The 23872-nt window shown below is 52.5% G+C and overlaps 9 protein-coding genes across 9 annotated transcripts; 3 read left to right on the top strand and 6 right to left on the bottom strand.

Annotated features, from left to right (window-relative positions):
* Window positions 1-70: 70 nt before the first annotated feature.
* Z519_10695 (uncharacterized protein) lies at window positions 71-2570 on the top strand (the record flags this gene model as incomplete). The annotated part of the gene is made up of 3 exons (XM_016768411.1): window positions 71-450; window positions 495-1605; window positions 1653-2570. The coding sequence occupies 3 exons, from the start codon at window positions 71-73 to the stop codon at window positions 2568-2570; spliced, it is 2409 nt and encodes an 802-aa protein (XP_016615318.1).
* Window positions 2571-4241: 1671 nt separating this feature from the next.
* On the bottom strand, window positions 4242-6516 carry Z519_10694 (tryptophan synthase; the record flags this gene model as incomplete). Its single annotated transcript, XM_016768410.1, has 2 exons — window positions 4242-6322; window positions 6381-6516. The coding sequence occupies 2 exons, from the start codon at window positions 6514-6516 to the stop codon at window positions 4242-4244; spliced, it is 2217 nt and encodes a 738-aa protein (XP_016615317.1).
* Window positions 6517-7470: 954 nt separating this feature from the next.
* On the bottom strand, window positions 7471-8730 carry Z519_10693 (uncharacterized protein; the record flags this gene model as incomplete). The annotated part of the gene is made up of 1 exon (XM_016768409.1): window positions 7471-8730. The coding sequence occupies one exon, from the start codon at window positions 8728-8730 to the stop codon at window positions 7471-7473; it is 1260 nt and encodes a 419-aa protein (XP_016615316.1).
* Window positions 8731-9246: 516 nt separating this feature from the next.
* Z519_10692 (uncharacterized protein) lies at window positions 9247-11555 on the bottom strand (the record flags this gene model as incomplete). The annotated part of the gene is made up of 3 exons (XM_016768408.1): window positions 9247-10340; window positions 10393-11389; window positions 11448-11555. The coding sequence occupies 3 exons, from the start codon at window positions 11553-11555 to the stop codon at window positions 9247-9249; spliced, it is 2199 nt and encodes a 732-aa protein (XP_016615315.1).
* A 1305-nt stretch (window positions 11556-12860) lies between these two features.
* On the top strand, window positions 12861-14592 carry Z519_10691 (uncharacterized protein; the record flags this gene model as incomplete). The annotated part of the gene is made up of 3 exons (XM_016768407.1): window positions 12861-13454; window positions 13637-13721; window positions 13775-14592. 3 exons carry the CDS (start codon window positions 12861-12863, stop codon window positions 14590-14592), a joined length of 1497 nt encoding a protein of 498 aa, XP_016615314.1.
* Window positions 14593-15143: 551 nt separating this feature from the next.
* Window positions 15144-17111, bottom strand: Z519_10690 (uncharacterized protein; the record flags this gene model as incomplete). Its single annotated transcript, XM_016768406.1, has 4 exons — window positions 15144-15996; window positions 16085-16343; window positions 16411-16536; window positions 16598-17111. 4 exons carry the CDS (start codon window positions 17109-17111, stop codon window positions 15144-15146), a joined length of 1752 nt encoding a protein of 583 aa, XP_016615313.1.
* Window positions 17112-18351: 1240 nt separating this feature from the next.
* Window positions 18352-19932, bottom strand: Z519_10689 (uncharacterized protein; the record flags this gene model as incomplete). Its single annotated transcript, XM_016768405.1, has 1 exon — window positions 18352-19932. The coding sequence occupies one exon, from the start codon at window positions 19930-19932 to the stop codon at window positions 18352-18354; it is 1581 nt and encodes a 526-aa protein (XP_016615312.1).
* A 507-nt stretch (window positions 19933-20439) lies between these two features.
* Z519_10688 (uncharacterized protein) lies at window positions 20440-21399 on the top strand (the record flags this gene model as incomplete). Its single annotated transcript, XM_016768404.1, has 2 exons — window positions 20440-20683; window positions 20735-21399. The coding sequence occupies 2 exons, from the start codon at window positions 20440-20442 to the stop codon at window positions 21397-21399; spliced, it is 909 nt and encodes a 302-aa protein (XP_016615311.1).
* Window positions 21400-21449: 50 nt separating this feature from the next.
* On the bottom strand, window positions 21450-22934 carry Z519_10687 (uncharacterized protein; the record flags this gene model as incomplete). The annotated part of the gene is made up of 1 exon (XM_016768403.1): window positions 21450-22934. The coding sequence occupies one exon, from the start codon at window positions 22932-22934 to the stop codon at window positions 21450-21452; it is 1485 nt and encodes a 494-aa protein (XP_016615310.1).
* Window positions 22935-23872: the final 938 nt, after the last annotated feature.

The following is a 23872-nucleotide window of genomic DNA, read 5'->3' as shown; positions in this document are numbered from 1 at the left end:
GATCGCGGAGATACGTAACCATTCCGACCAGTTTTCGGTCAAATCGAAGCAAAACGCAATTATAAGAACTATGCGCAACCTTCTACAAAATCTAGACGGCATGCTGAAGATCCGCCCATCCTCCGAGAATGTGTCTAAACTCAAAGCTCTGGAGATGTTTCCCATTGCGACCCATAAAGGCCAATGGACACTACAATCTGCTGATTCCGGCGAATTCTGGATTCCAGATATCTCTGTGTTGCACGAATGCTTCCGGGGTCACGCACCACTGCTTGATCTAAGCGATGACGGAAATGGAGCCAATATAAGCAACATCGTGTCCGTGCTTAGTCTGAAAAGCAAACTTTTGACGGAAGCAGTGAAGTATTATTATGATGGGAATACGGAGAAAGGCAGAGAGTATCCCGAGTTAGAACGGGATTTGGAAAGGAAAGCAGCTTATATCGGAGGGTACGCGTGACATTGACTTTGTCGATTACTGCTGACTATGCCAGAATACTGAAAGGCGAAGGCCAATCCCTAGAGCAAATTACGGTTCGCGTAAACCAAGTGAGAAATATCAAAGCCCTTCGGATGCCACAGGTTATTATCGGAAGATACGTGGTTGGTAAGAGTTCGGCGTACGTGGGTGAACAAGTAGAAGGCGGCTTGCGCATCATTACCAAAGAGCAACGCCTGCTGGTTCTTGTGCATGAAAACCTGAAACAGGACGCAATGGCTCGTCTGTTAAGGAAAGAGATGGCCAGGCATCTTGAAGTCAGCCAACATAGCGACTTACTTGGTGACCTCCTGGCTGCAGATGATCCAGAAAGCCTACTAGAAGACCTGCAGCGAGCAGGAGCATATCAAATGCACTTAGCGGACGTGCCCGCAGGCGAAAGAACTGATGCTTCAGAAGAGGTCGATAGTGATGGTGATAGTGACAGCGACGAGACAGCTTTGGAAAAGTCATCAAACGTGAGAACCGACAGGCAGCAACGCTTTCCAGTCTCACCCGAAGGAACACATGATGGAGAGTCTGATGTGGAAGACGCGCAATGGCGGCTCAATTATTTCCACTACGGCAAGAGCTCGAAGGAGTTATCCGAAAGTACTGGGTACAACAACTATATCGAAAGAACATCTCCTGCGCCTATAACGGCGATCACAACGCCCTCAATCCGCTCTACATCGAACATGTTGCGAGGCAGTTTAGTGAAGAGAGGGCTGGGCTCTGCCGACAACAGCAGCGTCGACTTTTTGGCTTCGGCGCTCGCTGAGGTCTCCGTGGCGGACGATGGCCCAGGCACGAGCATATCACAGGACCCTCCAGGATTTGCCGGATCAGCCACACAAATAGAAGATGCTAGCCCAGCCGCGAGAAACCCACGACTGATGACCAGCAGAGAAGAGCAAAACTCTCCGTCGCCCAGGCAAAATCTAAACGGCACCAACAGACGTAGACTATCTAGGTCGCTTGGCCAACCCCTAACTCCATCAGCACAGGTGTGGCGTGGATCACTTCAACATCTTCACCAACGTTCATGGAATGGTGGTTCTAGCCCTTCTCAGCCAGGCTCATCGTCAGAACGGAGAAAAGAGATCGGTAGAAAGGGAGAGCACATCGTAAGCCTGCCAGACACGTCTTCTTGACAAAACTAACTGAAAAGCAGTTGTACACATTCTTGCAAGGAGAGCTCGGTCCATCGTTTGGCGAGAAACACTGGACCAGCAATGGTCGCAAGCACTATATCCCAACTTGTCTCGATCACTACCCGAGCCTTTGTCCCCCAGGATGTCGCAACTACTACTCTATCGACGAAGGAGGGCGCGCGGACTTCACAATTGGAGATTCAGATGCGAGTCAGGCTTTTACGCAGTATCTGAGAGCTAACTGGGGATGGAATAGAAGCGTGGACAGCAACACGAAGTACCACCTCGAAGTCAAGTCAACGCCGAATCGCGTTGAGAATGATACTTACTGGACCCTCAGCGCCAATCAGATTCGGATGGCACGGCAATGGTCAGTGGATCTAGTCACTGCGTCTGAGCCTTTACGCCACGTCTATGTTCTTGTGAGGGTCTTCGACGTCGACGGTGAGCCTAGACTGTGGTTTGTCGTTGATCCATGGGCGTCGACGTCTCTCGATCTGATATCGGAGGTCGCACAGAGGCCTGCCTACGCCCTCGAAAGCGATACTTTGGCATTAGCAGTGGGCTATGCTCAAGACTGGGCTCACCACATCGATCTGCCCGCACCTGAAAAAGCGCGAGGGCGTTGTGCTCCAGGTTCATTTCCCGGCGCTGTCGGACAGAATGCAAGAGAAGATGCATCAAACGAGCCATTCGAGCTAACTTTCGCAGTTCCGCCGCTCCCCTCACCACAGAGCGCTGCAGTCCCAACCACCAAATGTAGTAGCTTCGAACCGTTCGTGGAACGAGACCCCAGCGGCTATTCGATGGCTTACCAGTCAATTCCGTTTATGGACAGTTTTAAACACTATTCTTTCGAGGAACTCAGGCTTGCTGATCATGAAATGGAGTCGTATATTTCGAACCCCAGAGGGCAACGGCTGGAACAGGCTCGGTGATCTATCGGAACACAAACCATCCACACAATCACGCTCAGGGATCGAAATCGAGATTTTCGGTTGTAGCAGGTAGGCCACGATATACATTCAGTGTATGACACCTTCAAACCCAAACTTTGCTGCTTTCACAGTCCTCCTTACTCTGAAAGCTGGGCGGATAGAACTCTTCAGTAACCCATGGCCTAATACAATACGTCTGAGTCCTTATTCGTACTGTCGCTGATGACAGTATTTCCATAGTCTTAAGTCGAAGACACTGTCCTCGGGGACCACGGTGACTCGTATATTGTAACAAGGCGGCGTGGCTGTGCTGGACTGGTGGTGGACTGGCAAGGCAGAGGTCTGTCAGGTCGCATGTCAAACCTAATTAGATCGCTGGGAGAAGGACAGTTGACAGTGCTATCAGAGGGCCAAATTCTTTGGACAGTTTAGTAGAGGATCATGAATTCGCTCTTTTGGCATAGTCTACCTAATTCCTAAGTGCTTTATCAGTCCTGTCCTGTTCCCCGATGCCTCCGCTGTGCTAGGTGTTCGTAGCCCTAGTCGCTGCCCTTCTGGGTGGTGTTTGTGGCGGTGTTGTCTTGTCAGCATCAACCAGAAAGGCGTTCTCGATTCCCGATCTGCTGGACAGGCCTCTGTGCGTTGTTGCACGTGCATGCCAAACCCTGAAGTGCTCTGTTACAATATAATCGGTCCAGAGCGCAAGACAATTGCCCTGTCACCTCTGAGCGTCTACGCCAGTTATCTCCCCGTAGCTGCCTTGCATTAGCACCAAAGTAAGCTCTCAGAACCAACGAACGACTTACTTTCCAATGCCATTAGGAATGCTTCAGAGAGTTTAGCAGAGGCGACGCTTTCTGCTGGTAGTAATGTTAGAAGCGCTTTGTCCTACCATCTTAGGGGTGGGGGCATAGACTAAGGACTGCATAAATACGTTAATACATGCATATCGTAAGCAAATCCCTGGATATACCCAGGTATGCAACTATATAGAAAGCCAGTAGTCGGTGGAGAGGCCACACCACACACCTACCCACACACACAGAGACACGAAGAATACAAAGATAGGCCCGACCCGCTCTAATTGATATGATTATCCACATCCACCAGACCTCACCCTCTCTGCATACTCAGACGTCCATGAACACGAAGGGCGGACTGTAGTTGGACCTTGGTGGCGTATACACATACGTAAGACCGCCAGGCGAGATTCCGAAGCCCCCATTCATTCATTCCTTTGTCATCAGCTACAGTAAATATTTTTACTGCCTAGCTACCGAGTACTCTCTTGTCTAATCAAGTATCATGGGGATCCATCCCTCGTATCATGGTCAGACATTAGACGGGGTGCAGCGCACAACCTCACTGCGTGATGCATGTAGGTATCGATATGTATGCTCGGGAGGGACCACGGCGGCCCGAAGAGAGTCATACGACGTGGCACTTGTAGTCTGGCTGATGCATGCCAATACCCATGTCTGTGTATGGGGCGAAAAGTGCAGGATCCGCTGTATGATGTTCGTTCGTAATCCATACCTACATAGTCTAAACCCATAGGTACAAACTAATTGCTTGCTTAGGGTAGGAGCCGGATACCGATTGTATTGTCTTTTCAGTATGCAGTTCTTGACTCCTTCCCTGACGAAATAGCAATCATATCCCGTTCTTTGTCTAAAACCTCAAGTCCCACCCGATGCCTGGACCCAATCTGGGTAGTTCATCCGCCACACTCTGGACGTCCTTGTCTCCACGTCCACTCAGGCAGATCACCAGCGTCTGATCCTTGCCCATCTCCTTGGCGACCTGCATGGCTCCAAAGATAGCATGACTGGATTCCAGCGCAGGAATGATTCCTTCCGTCTCACTGAGAGTCCGGAACCCTATCAGCGCCTCCGAGTCGGTGGCGCTAATGAATCTGGCTCTGGCGCTGTCCTTCCAGTTTGACAACTCTGGTCCCACGCCGGGGTAATCTAGACCGGCGGAGATGGAGTGTGTATCGCTGATCTGGCCGTGCTCATTCTGCAACACGTACGTCCTGACGCCGTGAAGGACACCGATTGACCCTCCAGAAAGCGTGGCAGAGTGCTTGCCCGTGTCGACACCCTCGCCAGCAGCCTCAACGCCGATCAACTTCACTGAAGGATCGGAGCTGAAGGGAAAGAACATGCCCACGGCATTACTTCCTCCACCAACACAGGCGATCACTGCGTCGGGAAGTCTGCCTGTCAGTTCTTTCATCTGTTCCTTGGTCTCTTGGCCGATGACGCTCTGGAAAGTACGGACGATGGTTGGGAAAGGGTGAGGACCAATGGCCGAGCCGATAATGTAGTGCGTGGTGTCGAGGTCGACAACCCAAGCACGTAATGCTTCATTGACGGCGTCTCGGAGAGTGCGGGATCCAGCTTCCACTGCCACAACCTTGGCGCCGAGAAGTTTCATGCGAAAGACGTTGAGAGCCTGACGCCGCACGTCCTCGGCACCCATATACACGACACAGTCCATGCCAAATTTAGCGCAGACGGTTGCAGTTGCGACACCGTGCTGGCCCGCACCGGTCTCGGCAATGATGCGTGTCTTTCCCAGTCGCCTTGCAAGAAGGATTTGCCCCAAGGCGTTGTTGATCTTGTGACTTCCCGTATGATTCAGGTCTTCCCGTTTCAGGTAGATCTGCGCACCACCAACTCGTTCGGTGAGCCGGTCAGCTAGATGCAGTGACGATGGCCGACCCATGTATGGGTAGTATGATTTGTACTCTTTCCAGAACTCTGGATCGTTCTTGGCTTTTTGGAAACCCTCTTCGAGTTCGGCTAAGCAGTCCATTAACGATTCGGGAACATATTGGCCGCCAAATTGGCCAAAGCGGGCCGGAATGGCATCAGGATTGGGAGCCGTGCCGTTTGTAGAAGCGTTGAGGGCATCAAGCTGGTCGGCAAGGCCTGGTTCGGAGGGGACGTCGGCGTCGGTAATGACTTTGTCGACGTGGACTTGATGGCCATTGAGCCCATTCGACGCTGCGTTTGGTTCTTTTGCTGACTTCATGGTCTCGACAATACCCACTTCCCTCGCTAAACCATCTGTTTTATTGTAGTCGCCCACTTTCCTCCCAGTGATTTGGGAGCAATATTCTTGAACAGCCTTCGCCCGCTCACCTTGCTTCGCATTGCCCAACACTATCACGATCTGGCTGCCGATCACCACTCCCTCGGCAATTTGCGCAACACTCAGGAAATGTTCTCTCGTGCTCACACCAAAGCCGACCGCTGCAGGGACACCGCCCGAGTATTGATGCACCCTCTCCAACAGCTCAGGAAGCTTGGTGTTCAACGTGCCTGTCGCGCCCGTAACACCCATCCTCGACACGACGTAGATAAACGAGTCCGCAATCTGACACAGCAATTTCATTCTCTTCTCCGATGTCGCAGGCGCAATCAGCGGGACATAACTGAGTCCCGTCTTGGTGCAATTATTGCGAAATCTTACAGCTTCCTCGGGGGGCAAATCAACCATGATGAATCCGTTCACTCCTGCCTCTTTGCAATCTTTCAACATGCGGTCTTCGCCGTACCGCAGTAGCGGGTTATAGTAACCCATGAAAAGGACGGGGATCTTGAGACCTTTTTTCCTGGCGTCGCGGACAAATTGGAGGGCTGAGGTGACGGTAATGCCATTGGCGAGGGCGATGGTGTTTGATTTTTGTATCGTGGGCCCATCAGCGATGGGATCTGTGAAGGGGAGACCGAGCTCAATGACATCTGGGGAAAGTGTTAGATACAATATTTTTGACTCCCTGAAGGGAGGGTTGATCTTTACCGACACCACCGGCTTGCAGACCGAGCATGATATCTGGAGTTTCTTCAGCGGTGGGAAACCCCGCCGTGAAATAGCCCACGAGGGCAATTCTGCCTTCCTTCTTGCATCGGGCGAATGTCTCTTTGATGGCCTCCATGTTGAATATGAGAGAAGTGAGGATCGAAAGCGAGTGGTTTTTGGAGGAGGGAAAGAAGAGGGGGGCCAGGAGAATTTATAGACTCTAACGACGAGATGGCTCGATGGATTGTTGAGTCACTGAGATAATTTGGATTGGACTCAAATATGACCAGGTAGAAGCTAGCGGATCCCTGCGTCTCAAGCACGAGGCACGATTGTGGTGGTATGTAGGAGGTCAACCACTTCGAGAACCTAGGGCTTCTCTGTTCGCGTTGTTGCACACCGTTTTAGTTGCGGTGGCGGGCACAGTCCCCGGTTGCGGGCCAAAGAAATTTTGCCGCAATCATGCGCTAGAGAGCAGCAAAGAGCAGCTTGTCCCTGCATAAGAGTCGAGTTCTAGCCCCGCCGAGACCGGCCCGCGCCCCCTCCTCAGCCTTGTTGAGCAGCCTTGTTGAGCAGCCTCGTCGATCAGCCTCGTCGATCAGCCTCGCCAATCAGCCTTGCTGTGACCAACGACTCCATATTTGTCCAACAAGTAGCTCTGCTGTCCCGTTTGATCTACCTGGAGGTATGTAGTCAGACGAGCAAGGCAGTTGGATTTGCCGTGTTGAATCCAGTTCTCTCTGCATTGTACATAGGATAGCCTAATGGGCATGTCTCGGCGGCGGCTAATGCACTCGACCCGCATCCGCTCCATGTCCACAAACAGCTCTCCCTTGCAACGAGCAGAATCATGTCCAAGAAAGTATAAATTGCCCCCTCCGACCTTCAAGCTATCTATGACTCATTTCATCTCGCTTCTTGGCCGCCAGCACCATGCTCGTCGACTCCTCCGAGATAATTGAGGCGACTTCATTGAAGTATTCGTTCACAGCTTACCAGTCTATCCCCCTGGCGCGGTCGTACTGCTTATCGGACCGCGGCCCTGCCCGGTGTGTGCGGCCTGTTTGCGAAGCCCCCGAATGGCCTGCTTTCACTTTGGCCGTTTCATCACATCCTCCATATCTTGCAGAGTCTGGACATGGGCCAGCTTGGGCTTGACCACTCCGACCTCCTGGACCTCCTCCGCCATGCCGCTCTCAACGTCTTCGGGAATCACCGTCACAACCGCCTCGACAACACTGTCCAATTGCTTCACTTTTTTCCTTCTGTCCCATATCTCCATCCCCTTGGTGATGCAGGCTGCTATCAACACAAGCACAGAGTTCACAATTGCGCCCCACTGCCCGATTGCAATATTTGCCTCATTCGTCGGGAGACCCCCTTGCAACAATGTAAGTTCGTTAAACACAATGTTACACACCATGAGCGGCAAACACAAAACATCAACCACCAACCCCAGCAGCATCCATGGAATGACGAATGAAGAGAGACCTAACTTCCTCCAAGACCATTTCGATCGACGCACATACCCCAACAGCGCGAAATATCCGCCATACCACTTTTCCATGCTCGCCTTGTAAACCGTTTTCGTAAATTGCTCTCGATGGCCTGGATGAATGAGGTAGCTCATGACCAATTTCGTGCACATATGCGACGGGGTATGTTCTTGCGCGTCCATGCTGAGAGCTGCGTAGGCTGCAAACTGGATTGGTCCCACTAGCACATAGGTGAGTGTCCTGTATTGTGAATTGTCCAAGATTCGGTGGGGAATGGCCATGATTTCGGATGACTGCCTCATTGGCTTCGATATGTTAAAGCACTGGTACGTGCAATTGGCAAAGTCGGGATTCATCCACTTCTGGATGGGATACTCCAGCAGCATCCCCTTGGATGAATAACAGGCCGGCTCAGGCGGGTTAATAGGGGTGTCGAACAATTCCGCTCTCCCAAAGATCAAGCTGGTGCCCACTAAACAACCCCAACAGATCATAACGACCCGGGCCCGTGTAGCTCTCAGCGTGGAACTCCAGTGGATAATTCCAATGTAAGCAAGCGCGCCCGTAGACAATACGGCCCACGCGCCCATGATGTCCAAGTCAAAGACTCCCGATTTGCTGCTCACAAGAGCCATGAGGTGAATAGCCGTGGTGCCTGCGTAGGTGAGCGCACTGACGAGGGCGCCGATGATGAGCCATTCTGTCCTGCGACCGAAGATGGCGAAGATCAAGGTTACATAATAGAGGAGACGGGGGAGGAGCCCGTAGGTGCCGGAGATGGGATAGACGCAGTTAATTTCGGAGACTGGCCCACCGTAGCTGTTGTTGTATACTGTCTCGGAGTAGCCAGACATGATTTACAGATATGCGATCAATGGGTTGAGGTTGTGGATGAGTCGATTGAGATTTGTACTGGTGCTCGTGAGAGCTGGTCCAGTCTGATCGCATTGTCGTTGCGATTGCTGCGTCCGCACGTGCGGCGGTGTCGATAATCCGTCGCTGGCAACGGGTCAAGTGCGAAACATTTGGTGAAAGTCTCGGTGATGATGGCGACGTTATCGGACAAGCAGATAAATGAAAAGAATGAAAACGATGGACCTTGGAAGATCGAGTGGCGGAGCAACTTGGCTCCGGCCAAGTCCCTGGAAAGGTTGCAATTACCACGTTTTAAGAGCCTGGGTTGTGAGTGGAACTGGATTGGAATACGAATACGAGCAGCCTTGCGAGCCTTGACCATTGTTATTTGGCTCCAGCTTGGTGCCGTCCGTGGCTGTGGGAGGCCTATGCTTTGATTGGACAAACGCGCCTCTAGTATCGTTGCAACGGAAAGGCTCCCTACAACATGTGCCCGATATCATCTACTCAACTTCTCACCCAAGCACTATGTCCTCCCATTTCGGCCCAGGCTCGAGGGCTCTGTCCAACGCCTCTGTTAATATCCGTCCCAACCCTTCACGGTAGTATATTCCGCCCCTCTTGGAAACCAACATGAGAATATAAACGCCGTAGCTCCGCTGGTTTAACACGTCCTCCACGTCATCTGGTAATGTGCCCTCCCATATCGCCAATTCATCATCGGTAAATGAACTTACCCTTGACATGACCAAGAAATCCAGCGGCGTCCCAACACGTGGCATCCAGGCCGCATCAAGGTCAATAGTGCCACACCACAATCCATTCCGATCCGCAATGCCTGCTCTAATCAATCCAGGATCTGCGGGAGCTGGTCGTACTGTTGACAAAGCGCTAGGCCCAGTAAGCCTCTTCCTCAAGGGAGATATTACTGATTTGTGAATAAGTGCCGGCGAGGTGAGCTTGAACTGCGCCGTGACCGTTCTAAAGTGTAATAAAGGAAGCAGGGTGCTTAGATTGTGGTTCGACATCGGTCCAAGGTACGCTGGCTGGGGTATAGGTGGCGGTATCCGTTCATAGGCTTGTTTGGGGAACGAATGGATGCCAATGACCTGATCAGCATGCCACTCAATCCAAGATCGAGCCACCTCGGTGAACTTCCACTGTATCTCCCCTATCCAACCGGACCACGACCAACTCGGAAACCCGGCTCGTCGAGACAGCCTTTTCGTCGACTCCCACAGCAAAGATGGGTCCATCATTGTCTCGAGGGCGCCATAGTATATTTTATCTCCGATCCGTTTCTCTAATACCAGCTGCACTCCTTCAAAAGCGTTCAGGATATCATTTGGATTCGTCAATTCTCGTCGGGTGTATAGTTCCACCGCTGAGGTGAACTGAACAAACGGTTTCTCCCGGAAGATTCTGGTTGGCATATCGATCGAGTCCAATGACCAGCCATTGGATCGAGGCATTTCCATATCTTCGCAGAATGTGGTCCGCCGACACTGATAATATATCCGCCCGTTGACAAACAGCAGACACCGCCTTGAAAGCATTCTCTCCTGGAAAGTCCAGGCACGAGAATCCCATTGTGACGTTGAAATGTAATCTGGAAAACATGAGCAGCCATCCCTGAGCTCAAGGGTCCAACCAAAACTTACCTTCAGCAAGATGGGACACCATCAGCCGCAGGCCGGGCTTCACCTCTTCGATCTCTTGGTGGAATGTTCGGGACTCTTTTCTTACTCCCGGTAGACCGGCATTGGCGTCCTTGCCCGAACCGGCAACCACGGTCAGAGCAGCTCTGGCGTAGACCCAGTCGTCATGATACTGAAATCCGTCGTCGTGCAACAGCGCCAAGCTATCCGTCCACAGATATTTCTCTTGCAGCATCTTTGTGAGCTTGATGGCGTCTTTAATCGTCCGAGGAAGCTTTTCCTTCTCGAGCGCACCAGGTTGCGACAGTTTCGGCAGGTTTTTGGAGGTTGTAAACAGCTGGGCGAAGTTCTTGCCCCAAAGGTAGCTCAAGGCGACATAGCGGGAAGACTGGGGAGTTTCGACAATGCACATCCTGTCCACATCGATCGCGCGAAAGACGTCTTTGGGTTGTCCCAGCAGATCAGGATGTACCAGCGACTCTTCGCATTCCATGCCATGGTAGGTTTCGCAGTCGTGCAGCCACTGACGAAGTTGCTGGGGATCGAGCAGGTCAGAAGAGGCGATTCTGCGCCCAAAGAATTCTCGACTCGGGGCGTCGTCCGCAAGAAGGACGATGTATCCATCTTTGAATGCTTGAGGGTCACTATATATTAGCAACCGTCGTGTCTTAGGTTTGAATATATGTTCTCCCGGGCGATTGGGGTCGGGTCCCAGGTCTTCCTGCCCGTCTATAACCCAACGCGCGTAACACAAGGGATCATCATCAGCGTGAAGACTGGGGTTTCGTTGGTCGGAAGGACGATCGGCTATTTCGAGCACCAGTCGGCAGTGAGGGCAGTGGGTTTTATGGCGGATTTGGGATAATCTGCCCAAATATCGAGGCTTATGCGTCCTCTCAAACTCACGGTCATCTTCCTGGATGTAGAATGACTCGAGGTTCAGGTCCAGACGGAGGCAAGTGTCGCAGAGGTAGGATTCTTCGGGAGGAGTACGGTCGTCCTGCAATGCGGTTAGCGAGCCCAAACTTTGCGGAGATTGTAAGAGGGAGGAAGCGTACGCCTGCTTTGATCCAGCTCGAGGGAAGACGTCCTAGATGTCTGAACTTTTTGGTCAAGTTCAGGATCGAGGAAGGATGAGAACCCTCGGCGGGCTCAGGTGTCGACATCTGGGTGCATTTGTTTCTAGATTGCGGTAGTGGGGACCTAGAAGGTGATTGAGATGGGCTGGATGGGGAAATCGATAGGGAGAGCGTTTGGTGTGTTTGGCACCGGAGACAGGCGCTTGCAGCGGGCGCCGGATCCCTCTGGTCCCTCGCGGCTGCAGGGCGGGAGGACGGGCAGGGCTGGGAGGGGTGCAAGGCCATTCACTCAGAAGAGCCTCAGTCGGGCTGGGCAGGCCAGTGTTGAAATGGCGGGGTTATTGGGTTTGCGGTATGTCCTCAGCAGAACCGAGTCAAGGCAAGTCTAACTGCGCTGCGAGATTCCGGACACAGACCTCGAGGATTATATCTTTGCCAATACCTTCGATCTAACTGCGATCCATCACTCCATATTTCCCTCACAACCAACTAATCCTCCAAGCAGCCTACAGCCCCGATGATGGGCATGAAATCCCGCTCGAGCCCCCACGGCGCCCTCCTGAAAACCACCTTGCACACGCCCAAATCCACCGCGAATGTGGGCCCCTGGATGGGCATGGATGGGCTGGATGGGCTGGATGAGGCTATTGTGAAACAGATTCCACTGGCTGAAGCATCTGCTTGCCTTTCTCAGCTTGCTGCCGTCATTGGCCTGCGATCCCTGCCAGTGTCCGACGCCTATCACAGCCTCCAAGACCCTACAAGCTTCCTTGCTGGCAGATAAGGCCGCCCATTCGCCTCAGACAAGGCGAAACTCGTGGCTCGCCCACAATCCCTCGCCAACGGTCAACGCAAAACGGGAGCTACGCTTCGGCCCATCGCCCAGGGCAGTGGCCGCCAGAAGGGATTACACGACTTGTTACAAAGATTCAGGAGGGACCCAGTACCGCATGCGGCTTCGTGAATCTGGATTCATGGGGACCCCTGCGACGAGATGCTCTGAAGCACCGCCATCCTCTCGGATGAGAGCGCAGGCTGGCCGCATCGAGTCCACGACCGCTTAACCGAAGCATGTCCTGATTGGGGGTCTCAATCCGCTGCATTGGGCCAAATGCGGCACCGACGTCCAGGTTGTTGACCTAAAATCGCACCTGCACAGAGTTATATTTCCATGCCAATGGTGCGCAACCTGCCTACAGGTATATATGGCTTACCTTACCCCTCCAGCCGTAAGGCTCGAACAATCCACCTCTCCATGCTTTTCGACCCTGTTGTTCAGCCGCACGACAAAAGACGGCGGAAACCACTAGGTGCCAGGTATTGTTGAGCCCGACTTTTCAGAATGTGATTGGGTCCCTTCAGCCTGACCTGAGATTGCTCAACACTTCGAAGATGCGCTGGATTGACAAGTTTGGAGACTTGCAGCTGGACATTGTCGGTATCATCGCTGTGCTGGGAGAAGGGTCCATAACTCGAAATGCCCAAGTGACAAGCCTTTCCTGGTGGTCCACGATACCTAGGCTCATGCCAGCCCCTCACGCTTTGCTTGAACATGAGCGAAAATACCGACTGCCTACAGCTCCCGGGATCGTCGCCGGAGCTTACAGTGGCACAGTGAAAAAGGAAATCAATTTCTTCGCCCAGTTGCTTCATCCGGCACCTTTGGAAGATTACCAAGTCGAGCTTGTCCAGGTAACGCGAAAAGATGCGCCGCCAGGAACAAAAACGCTTCGTTCATTTGGCCCAAAGAAATATGGCCCCTTATTCTGGGTTTCCGTTGCCGGATGTGCCATGGCCCTGGCTTTGATCAGTCTCTCTGTTTATTACCACGATGGCTTCTCCTTGCTAGCTACCATCATGCTGTCGATGGTGAGCTCGTTTGTGGGCTTTGGTACTCACTGGAGTTTGGTATTCCAGGAGCCGAAAGTGGAAAAGGACCGTGGGCGCGTTATCCCTCGCTCAGATGTCATTATTTACTATCCCAATGTGAGTCCGGCGCCCTCTAGGTTGCTCCTCTTTGTTGATTGCGGGTGGTTTGGCATGGGTCCTTGTTTCGAAGAAGCATGAACCAACTCTGCAGGAAACCTCATCTCACCCGGGGTGCGATGCGGATTGACGAAGATTCACTTTGAAGATCCCCAAGCGTATACTTATGGACTGCGTGCCAGGGATCGATCCGAGTGATTCGGCCAAGCTCCGAAAATATTGCTCGCCTGTATTTTCAGACGGAACATGCACAATATGTCATTGATGGTAAGCTGCCGCTGTCATCGGAGCTGGAGAATAACTGATCTAACTCGAATTAGACACACCCTATCGTACCCTAGCTCTGTTCTCGACAGTCATGCTTATGGCGGGAGTGGTGTCTTTGGCGAACGCATCCAACATCCTTCAAGTGGCCTTCGCTGCTTCGTATATCTTGTTGAACGTCCTCTACTGGGCCGTATCTGCCCTGAACCCTTGCAAATATCACTGGCAACATGCATACCAAACAGATATCATCCCAATACAAGATCCACAGGATCAGGAACCTGACGGGCTGGTTGTGACTGGACGGGTTGAGGAATTTAAAAAGAAGGTCAGACACGAGTGGAGTCGATTCGAAGAGGCCTGGATCTTGGAGAAAAGGCGTGATCGAGCAAAAAAAAGAGCCGAAACGATTTTCGAGCAGAACCCGAAGGCAAGAAACTTCACAGGCGCCCTCTGGACTGCTATTGTTCTGACTGGCACATCCCAATGGTTGAACGAGGCAACAACCATAGCGCCTACGAACGACGCCTGGAAAAAGTGGCTGCAAGAAGCTGGCAACGAAGTCAGTACCCCGGGGAGACTCAATGATGAATGGGAGGGCCGATTCAAACCGCATCGCCGGCCGCGCATCAAAACGGGACTAGACTGGTCTTTTGCCCCAGCCACAAAAGAAAGCATGGGACGTTCTTTGCGCAGGCGCCGGATTATGATCAATAGATCTTGGGATTACCAGACACGGCTCACTGAAATCCTGAAAGATCACGCAGACAAAACGCGGGTGCCGCTCGCAGACGAGCTTGCCGGGGAAGACGTGTCTGCAGTCGGCTCCCCGGAGAAGGATCGCCTAATGCCTCTTGTAAGAGAGGAGGTGTAGGACAGGTCTGCGGAATGTCAAAACTCGACAATCTAGCAACAAAGGAAGAATGACCCGAGGGTAAGTGGTTGGGGGGACTGAGAAAGCGAATGAATGAATGGGACTGTCAGACATGGCATTCTCCACAACTGCAGCTGAAAAACTTGTTCTGAATATCCTTCAGGACGGGAGTGGCTTTTCTCCGGCGGCAAGCCAGCTTCTTTCTCTTTGGGACACTCAGCTTCAAGCCTTCCGAGTATCAGTCAACTTCAGGTTCGCACGGCAACCGCTTTGGTCGTTGATGAATGTACGGCGCATTCTGGACATCAAATGTGACTTAATTTAATAGCATGGCTCCGCTAAGTTTAATCGAACGAGATCATGATTTGAATCCCGACATCTCCATCTACCTACACAGTTCTTTGGCTACCTGATCAAGCACAACATAACGCCCCCTTTGCTGTGAACGTGCATTTTTAGACAAACACAACACAACAATCCAATTCAACCCTCGTGTGGTTGTTTAAGCTTAAAGCCTTACATGGCCCTTCGGCCTAATCACAATCAGTCAGTCAATCCGTCCTGTTCATGACGACCCTCCACGCCTTGGGCTCCACCTGGACAACAACTCCGTCCTGGTCCTCGGTAAAGACGAAGTAATCCAGCGCCTCGAAGCCGTAGGTCAGCAAGTCCAACCCCGTCCACGACTGGCAACTGCCCTGGGGGAAGAAGAGCTGCGCGTCGAAGGCGTCCAATTCCGCGGTGGAGAGAGTCTGGTACACGGCGCGCCACGCGCTCTGGTTTCCCGCCGTGAGGTTGGAAGGGTAGAGACGGATCGTGGTGTTTGCGCTTGCACCGGCGGCGCCGACGAGGGCGGCGTAGCCGGTGCTGCCGCCGAGCACGTTGACGCCGTTGGCCGAGAATGCCGACACGACGAGCCCGTACTCGTCCACCGAGAGCGTGATGCTCGAGTTGGACCCCCGGGACGAGGACGAGGGCGAGGATGGGGAGGTGTACATGCCTGAGTACTTGCGCGACGCCTCATCCTTGGCGACCTGGTCGACGCTCGGCAGGAGCGACTGGACCAGGGTCGAAAAGACGACTTGGATCGTCGCGATCGAGCTGTCCGGCCCTGCGAGGTTGACGGCCACCACCAGGTCGTAGTCCGGGACCAGCACCAGGATGGCCGTGTAGTCACCTAGGTTGCCGGTCTTGGTGTAGAAGTCTATGATGCGCGCGTCCGATGTGAGGTTCGCGCCCCGGGCGATTTCCCACGGCGCACCGACGGATACGCCAGCGGAGGACGTGAAAGTTTTAGGCTTCATCCACGCGCGGGTCTGGACGGGTGAAAGACCCAGCTTCGACGACAAGATCGCGGTGCCAAAGGATAAGAGGTCGTTGTTGGTCGAGTAGATGCCGCCCGAGCTGCACACACACACATATATTGCCCATCAGTTAGAACAGGGGTCTTCCTGGGCCGGGTCACACGTAAGGAGTGCGGAGTGCTCGTTACCTATTTTCGTATCCAAGGGACGTGCCCCACCAGTTTGATTCAGCGGGAATGAAGCCCATGGAGCTATTAGAGGGGGCACCGACGAACGTGTGGCTCATTCCGGCCGGCGTGAAGACAGCGTCTTGAAGATATGCCGCATAAGTCTTGCCCGTGACATTTTCAATCACTCGACCAAGAAGCGCGTATCCGATGTTCGAGTAGACTGGCGTCGTGAAGGGGGCGTCGACAGGAGGCCGTCGACCAAAATTGTCGAAGAAATCTAACTCATATATGTTAGTGGAACGAACGATCGACTGATTAGGTGCCAGAGGGCCAAAAACACAAACCATCCCAGCTGCACCCAGGAGTACCTGGAGCTCCGCCGCAAGAGAGTGAGTCTTGGGACTGAGTCAATGGCGGCAGGCCAGTCTCTTCGGTAATGCCAGAAATATATGGGATAACGTTATTGGTGACTGCCGATTGTTCCATGGTCAACCCTCTCTTTGTTTCTCGTCAGTCTCGAGTGTTACGTACGATCTGCGCCGATTCCGCCCAAATGGCTTGCGAGAGCATCCACAGTGACAGTCTCCCAGTCAACAGCCAGTAAAGAGTCATGAGTTTTTGACATTGGCGCAAGCTTCGGCACATATTTGGTGATCGGATCGGCTGGATTAACTTTCCCCTGAAGCTGGAGGATCGAGAGAGCCGTGAAGAGCTTGGTAGTGCTTCCGATGGAATAGATAGTGTCGCCGTTGACTTTGTGGGTGCCACTCTTGTTGAAGACTGAAGGCGTGTAGTGGAAACTCAATAGAGGCTCGGTCTCGTGGATGGACCTCACACCGATCGAAAGGGCTGTTGCATTGAGCGAGGAGCTGAAATTTTGCAACTGAGCGTCAATTGCCGCTATGACTTGTTGGAGCTGCGAATTCCGCGTCAGGTTTGCTGGTGGTGGCAAGATCGGTCCAAGAGGAGGGCATTGAAGTTGAGCCCGAAGCAGCGCAGCATGGAAAGAAGTGATCAATGCGAGACTTTGCCACAAGGGAGCCATAGGAGAGCGTGAATTAAACCAGAACAAGGCAACGACGGTGAAACCTGATGCTTAGAATGGTTGTGATCTGAAATCGAAATGAAGAGGGGTGCTATGTCGTTGGCATGCCTTCGATCAAGGCCAGCACGAGTCTACTTATACAGGCCGATATAAAGGTGCCTAGGGAACTACCAGGGGTTCCAAACGTCGGTCTCGCATCTTCGGGAGATATGATCATCGTGGCGTTGACACTAGACCAGGCAGCATATATTGTGGACATCTTCGACAGGTCCTGGGAATAGAATCCCAATTCAAGAGGATGGAGCACCGTGGAAATTGTTCAGACTGCGAGTCATACACTTGACCGCGTTCGGGAAAGAGAGCGAGCAAAGGCAGCACATCCTCTTAACGAAATGGCATTTCGTGCACCGAGTACACTTACCTTGCGGTTCGTGACGAGTCCCACAAGTGGCTGAGATTGACGACGACAGCATGCTTTTCAACGAGCTGCGAATTTTGGAGTTTCAATTGCATGTAGAGCAAGAGACTGAAGGGATGAGGTCTACGGACAACGGGGGCATGCCCTGCATACAGTGTGGTTGTGAAAGACTGTTCGGATCTCGGAAACCGCACCGAATGGGGAATGGACGGCAAGGCTGCGTAACGGAGACGGCGCCAATGGCGTGCTTTAGTCTGTTCGGGGGTCTGGGGCCAGGCCGTAGCATGTAGATCGCTCAGACGCCAGCGAGCTGGTAATGCATGAGTTGTTCAAGACCCCAAAATCGTAACGAGCCAATCCGCAGATGAGAGTGAATGCTTGTTCTATCCTTTTCTGGCTGGACTTATTATGAGTACTACGCATTGTAAGCCGCTTTTGTCGTAGTTGTCCGAAGGGCGTATAACGCATGCTACCCTGAATGATGCTTTCGCAGTCGGCTTCCCCTTCGCTGGTATGGCTGAGGAGCCTGGTAGCTATGAAAATGCATGTAGGGTGCCACTGACGTCCTCTGGCGCCATCCATTTGTGGTGTTGTGCATAATCAGAGAACTTGAACGTGGAGAGCCATGGGTCGTCAGGTACTCAGGTGCAGAGCCTCTCACCTCGCCCCGGCCAAGGTGATCCATGCTATACTCGACTGTCGAAAGCCTTGGGTAACTAAGGACACGGTGACGATGGATATTTGACTCATGTACCCGGTCAACATCCTCGGGCAGAACCGTGCGAGAACCTAGCTCCAGAACGCAGATGTGCCCGCCAATCGTCATTCCTCGACTACCAGAGTTTCTTGCCTGCTGCGGAAGCGTTGCAAATTGGTTGGATCGTAAGTGAGATAGACAACGTCGACATACGTCTTTCCAGCTTTGCGGTAGTTCAGCCCAGCAAGCACATCGTAGAAAAGCGTCGGCCAACGATTGGCGGTTTCAGGTGGATTTTCTGCCAGGTCAAAGGCGGCAATGCCTTCTTCAAGTTCCATAACTCTTGCGGCAATACAAAGTCCTTCGGATCTATGCCACAATCCTTCCTTGGCCCCTGTCAGACGCATCAACTCAAGAGCTTTTCTTCGGATGGTCGGTTCTCGACACTTGAGGACAGTAAGATACAGGGGCGCTAGAAAGGACATTTCAAACGAGAAACTCGCTGCTTCATCTTTCAGAGGAAATCCGGTCAAGCCCTCCTCTGCCACGAGGACAATCTCGTTAAAGTCATCCAGGTGATCTTTGTGACTTATCTCCGAGGGATCTAGGCTTGCAGAGGCGCGGATCTTGGTGATTAGGTAGTGGACTCTTAACATTAAACGTGCGAGTGATTGCTGAGATGACCTCATTGCCGGTTGTGCCACAACTATGTCCAAATTCCTTTGCCAAGTTTCCAGCAGAAACAGCGCAATTTGTTGCTCCCTCTGAAGCGAGGCCGTTGCCGTAGAAAGATCCTTCGGCGAAGATGAATTTGAATGAGCCTGATAGACTCGCAATCTCAAGTCCTGGACTAGCTCCAAAATCTCGTGTAGGGAGTCCCTTGCTCCTTCTATGCAGTTAAAGTCCGGCACCCGAGCAGAGGGAGACAGTAGAGACCGTTTCGGTGAGGGTTTTGGTAAGTGATAGCCGAACATACTTGATAGCAGCCAAAGCCGATCGAACACTTTCAACAATTTCGGATTTATCGAAGTTGTTTCAGAAGCGGGCTGATTTTGCATAGCTTCGGCAACCATGCTACATCCCCTTGAGATTAGAGAAATTCCAGTACTGTCGTTCATCCGGTAGAATTCAAGGCAGATAAAGATAATACACGATAAAAGAGCAACTTGGGCCGCTTGAGACGTGCGCGGCTCCTGCAGGGAATGCGAGAACGCCAAGATGGATTTGTTGTAGTATCGCAGTGCTTGTCGACAGTGAGCGCAGATGCAGTTTGATGCATGATCCGAGGCGCCATTATGGCCATGTCTGAAAAGATTTCCGATGGCAAAGATCCCGTTACGGACAGTGGGCTCAGTATCAGCGACCTGGAGCATCTGCTTCTGCCATAACTCGGTATCAAAGGCGCCGCCTAGAATCGACGCGACCCTGTGGCTGTAGAATCGGTAGGCTTGCCATTCCGACTGCGTGGCACGAAAGGCTGAGAGCAAGGATGAAGAATTGCTGAGACGGGGAGGAGTGGTTGCTTTCGAAGGAAGCGCTAGATCTTCTTGAACCAGCGAAAGTTGATAGCCCTCACAAGTTCTGCCTGCTTTGACGCACCTCGTGCACGAAGGCCTTTCGAGACCGCACTTTACTCGACGCCGCTTGCAAGTTAGACACCCTGTGCGAGTTTTTGGACCGTGTCTGCCCTGGCCATCAGGAGCCATAGCACCGTCTTGACACTCGTCGTGACACTTCAACACGAGATGCAAATAGATGAGTGTTCGGTGGTCTAAGGGTTGGTTGACGGGAAAAACATGAGTACCTACATAGGAGCATGAAATCTCGCTGAAACCCTAGTTACCTACCTAACCCATTACGCGTTGGATCGCCTTCTGATGTCTGACAGTGGAAAGGACCATAGTGGGTGGCCTGATATCCGGTGTCATCTGCAGCTTGAAACCCTTCTGAGTTGTCCTGACCCCTTGCTCACAACTCAACTGTATGCTCAAGATGGAAGGGAATACTTACTACTCTTACACTCTCTGGGCTAGGTTCGGATTGGAGACATGAATCTCTGATAACATGGCAATGTGTAAGTTCGGACATCTCCGTGTCGAGACGTTGATAAATAGTCCCCCCCGATCCCGTCGGGCAATTGCAACAAGAGCGAGTGCGACGCAGATAGCACGAGACGGCATCCTAGTGTGGGTTGTTGGCATCTTCGAGCCACTATGTCGGTCCTTCAATCCAGCGAGGATCGCTTGAAAGCGAGGAAACCGTTGCCCACTCCTCAGCCAGCATATCTACCGACTGCCGGTTCACCCTTGACAGTCAACCAAGAATTGTACCAGTCTATTCAGCAAGGTCCCAGGGAACTTGTTGAGTCATTTGTCTTGCCTATCCGTTCGGGTCGTGCTTGGAAGGCCCCAGCTAAGAGTATTATCAGAATTAGCACACCCGAGGGGCCTCAGGTTGGTAGGTAAGGGAAGTTGTGCTTGAGCAATCGGGTTCTGACGATTTTGGTAGGCGATTTGAATATTTGGAACGCCAATAACCCCCGTGAGAGGTTCTGGGCCTCTCGAACAAAACAGCTCCACTCATCACACGTTACAACATATGATCGCCTCTGGTCCTGCCTACCATATATGCGTCCATTGTGCACCATCGTCGCCGATTCCCTCTCATGGTACGGAGTGGACGAGACGGGAGGTAGAGTCCACGACCTCCTTGGCACCAGGTGCGACCCTTATATCAACACGCTATTGTCGGGACCGGAGGCGTCGTACGACTATCATTGTCACTCTAACCTCACAAGAGCTGTCTTGCCTTTCGGTCTCAACGAATCAGACGTCCACGATGTCATCAACTTGTTCCAGGTGACGGGCCTGGATTCACAAGGGAGATACTTTATGAATCCGTGCCCTGCTCAACCAGGTGACTATATCGAACTTTTTGCAGAACAGGACCTTCTGATGGCCCTGTCGACGTGCCCAGGAGGAGATCTTTCCCAGTGGGGCTTTGGGAGTGACAATGAGAAAGAAATGATCAAATGCTGCAGGCCACTGAAGGTCGAGGTCTTTAAGCTGGTCGAGGAAGGCAAAATCTTGACGGGGAAGTGGCAACCGGCTGAACGTCCAGATTACCGTGGCGTTCATGGAATGATAGTGCCAGAAGGTGAAAAGAGGGCATAACGCTCAGGATCAGGAAGGGGCCGGTGAACCTTGTTTAACCAGAATAAGTCTCAGCGACCAGCCATTTCCTGCTGACCGGCTGTACCTGTCACTTCACTTGGCTTGTTAAAGACAACGTTCATGGCATCTTCAAGTATTGCAAGCCCTCGGTTGATCTCCTCATGCGAGATAACAAGAGGGGGAACAATTCTGATGACACCGTCTCCGGCGCTAATAACCAGAAGACCTCGCTCTCGTGCAGCAGTAATAAGTTCCGTCACCTTGCCCTTGGCGGAGTCGCTCAGCTGATAGCCGACAATAAGACCTCTGCCCCTGACTTCCGAGAGGATGCCCGGGAACTTTTCCTTCATGGTCTCGAAGGCGCTGAAGAAAAGCGTGGACTTAATTCGAACTTCTTCCTGTAACTGAGGCTTGGCAAGACGGCCAAAGACGTGGTGCGCGACTCGACAGGCAAAAGGATTACCGCCGAAGGTTGTACCATGATCGCCCGTCTTGATGTACGGTGCAACGCTCTTGCCCGATACAAGGGTTGCTCCGATAGGGATGCCATTACCCAAGGCTTTGGCAGATGTCAAAATATCTGGATGCACACCAGAGGCAGTATAGGCCCACAGATCACCAGTCCTGGATAAGCCACATTGAATCTCGTCAAAGATCAAGATGGCGCCAACCTCATCGCAGCGCTTGCGGAGGGCTTGGAGAAACTCGGGAGTCGCGACATTGACGCCGCCCTCACCCTGGATTGGTTCAACAATCACTCCGGCGGTGTTCTCGTTGACCAGCTGTTGGACACCCGCAACGTCGTTGAACTTTCCATAACGGAATCCCGACAGCATCGGGCCAAATGGGGGTTGGTACTTCTTGTTGGGAGTAGCTGAGAGCGATCCATAGGTGCGGCCATGGAAAGAGTCATGGAACGACACGATGTCTCTCTGCTTCGACTCCGGATCTTTTGCATATATGACCTTTCTTGCAAATTTTAACGCAGCCTCGTTAGCCTCCGAGCCAGAGTTCGAGATGAAGACTTGCGTCAGAGGCGAGCCGGGCGACTGCTTCTGTGTCTCTTCAATCAGAGATTTGGACAGCGTCGGGGTCCAGGGATTGTGGTAGAGATTGGATGCATGGATCAATCGCTGTGCCTGATGGGCAATGAGTCGTGTGATTTCAGGATCACTGTGGCCCAAGGAGTTTACCGCTATGCCAGCGGTGAAGTCCAGATATTGTCTGTTTTCATTGTCGTACAACATGCACCCTTCTCCTTGCACCATCATAGGCGGGGGTCGAACGTAGGTAGGGACCATGTAGGGAGTAGATTGGTTCAGAAAGGTCGCCGTGGGCGAGTCGGAGGAAGGATCCGGGTTGGGCACAGAGGCTTCATGCCGAATCTGCGTTTCATCCTGAATGGGGATGCTGGAAGAGGTGGGCACAGCGGCGGCACTGGCATACCGTCGCCAAGTGAGAGATGCTTGGTGTGAGGGAGCGGCAAGCTTTGAAAGCTGAGAACATGCTAGTCTCTTGCTCAATGAGAATGCCATGTTGCACACGATAAATATCAATAACGACACCAGTATCAGGGGCCTCCTCACTGCGCTGGGGCAGTTTTCAAGAAGCCGGTCTATGGAGGAGAGAATCAGAATTTTCTTTTGAGTCACAAAGTCACTGTTTTTTTTTTCTCTCCATTTTCTTTTCGGGAGGCGCGAACGCGGGGAAGTCCGGCTAGTGAGGCAATGAGGCTAGTGAGGCAAGTCCACTATTACAAGGTACCGATTAGTCCTGGGGCTTGTCTTGGGGCGTCTTGGTCCTAAGGCTGGTCAGGCTGGTGGGCCAAATCCCCTGCGCCACCAGTGCCAGCCAGACCTTGCTCGGCCTTTGACGCAGCTGCGACTTCAAGCCTGGCAGCCATCCTTCGCTAAACTCCCTTTCCTTTCGATTCGCCTCAATCTGTCCTTGACCCTCGAGACCTCTTCCCTCATGAGGCAGCTGGCATCGATCCTGCCATGAGTTTAATCTCCATATGAGACCGTGGCATTCCAGATCCACGAGAATCCCGAGGCCGCAAATGCAGGTTATGCAAGGGATCACTCCCATTCCATAATGCAGTTGAGAAGTCGGCTGACGGCCCTTCCAACCATCGCAAATACCGCCTGGATGTGAAGTGACATCCCGAGCTTGTCTCAAGCCACTGCGGTTCTATCGGGCCTCCTTGCAATATCAACTGCCTCGAAGACGACGCTCCAGCCACGACGATACTCAAGTCCCTGATTCAGATGAGCCATCGATTTCTGGAGCCGATGGCGACAATCAGCGGGTTTGGCAAGGCGACATCGTTCGTATTGTGCAATATCGACCAGTATGTGACACAACTCCAAGATTGGACTGAAGGAATCGTGCTCTAGATCTCTATTTTTGCTCAAATCCATCTCCGAACCCCTTGTCCGGTTTTGATTTGTCTGAGACTGTTGACAATCGCATG

This window comes from Cladophialophora bantiana, assembly GCF_000835475.1.
Source record: "Cladophialophora bantiana CBS 173.52 unplaced genomic scaffold supercont1.19, whole genome shotgun sequence".
Classification (NCBI taxonomy): domain Eukaryota; kingdom Fungi; phylum Ascomycota; class Eurotiomycetes; order Chaetothyriales; family Herpotrichiellaceae; genus Cladophialophora; species Cladophialophora bantiana.
Note: the sequence above shows the minus strand (reverse complement) of the source record. Positions and strands in the feature narration are given on the sequence as shown.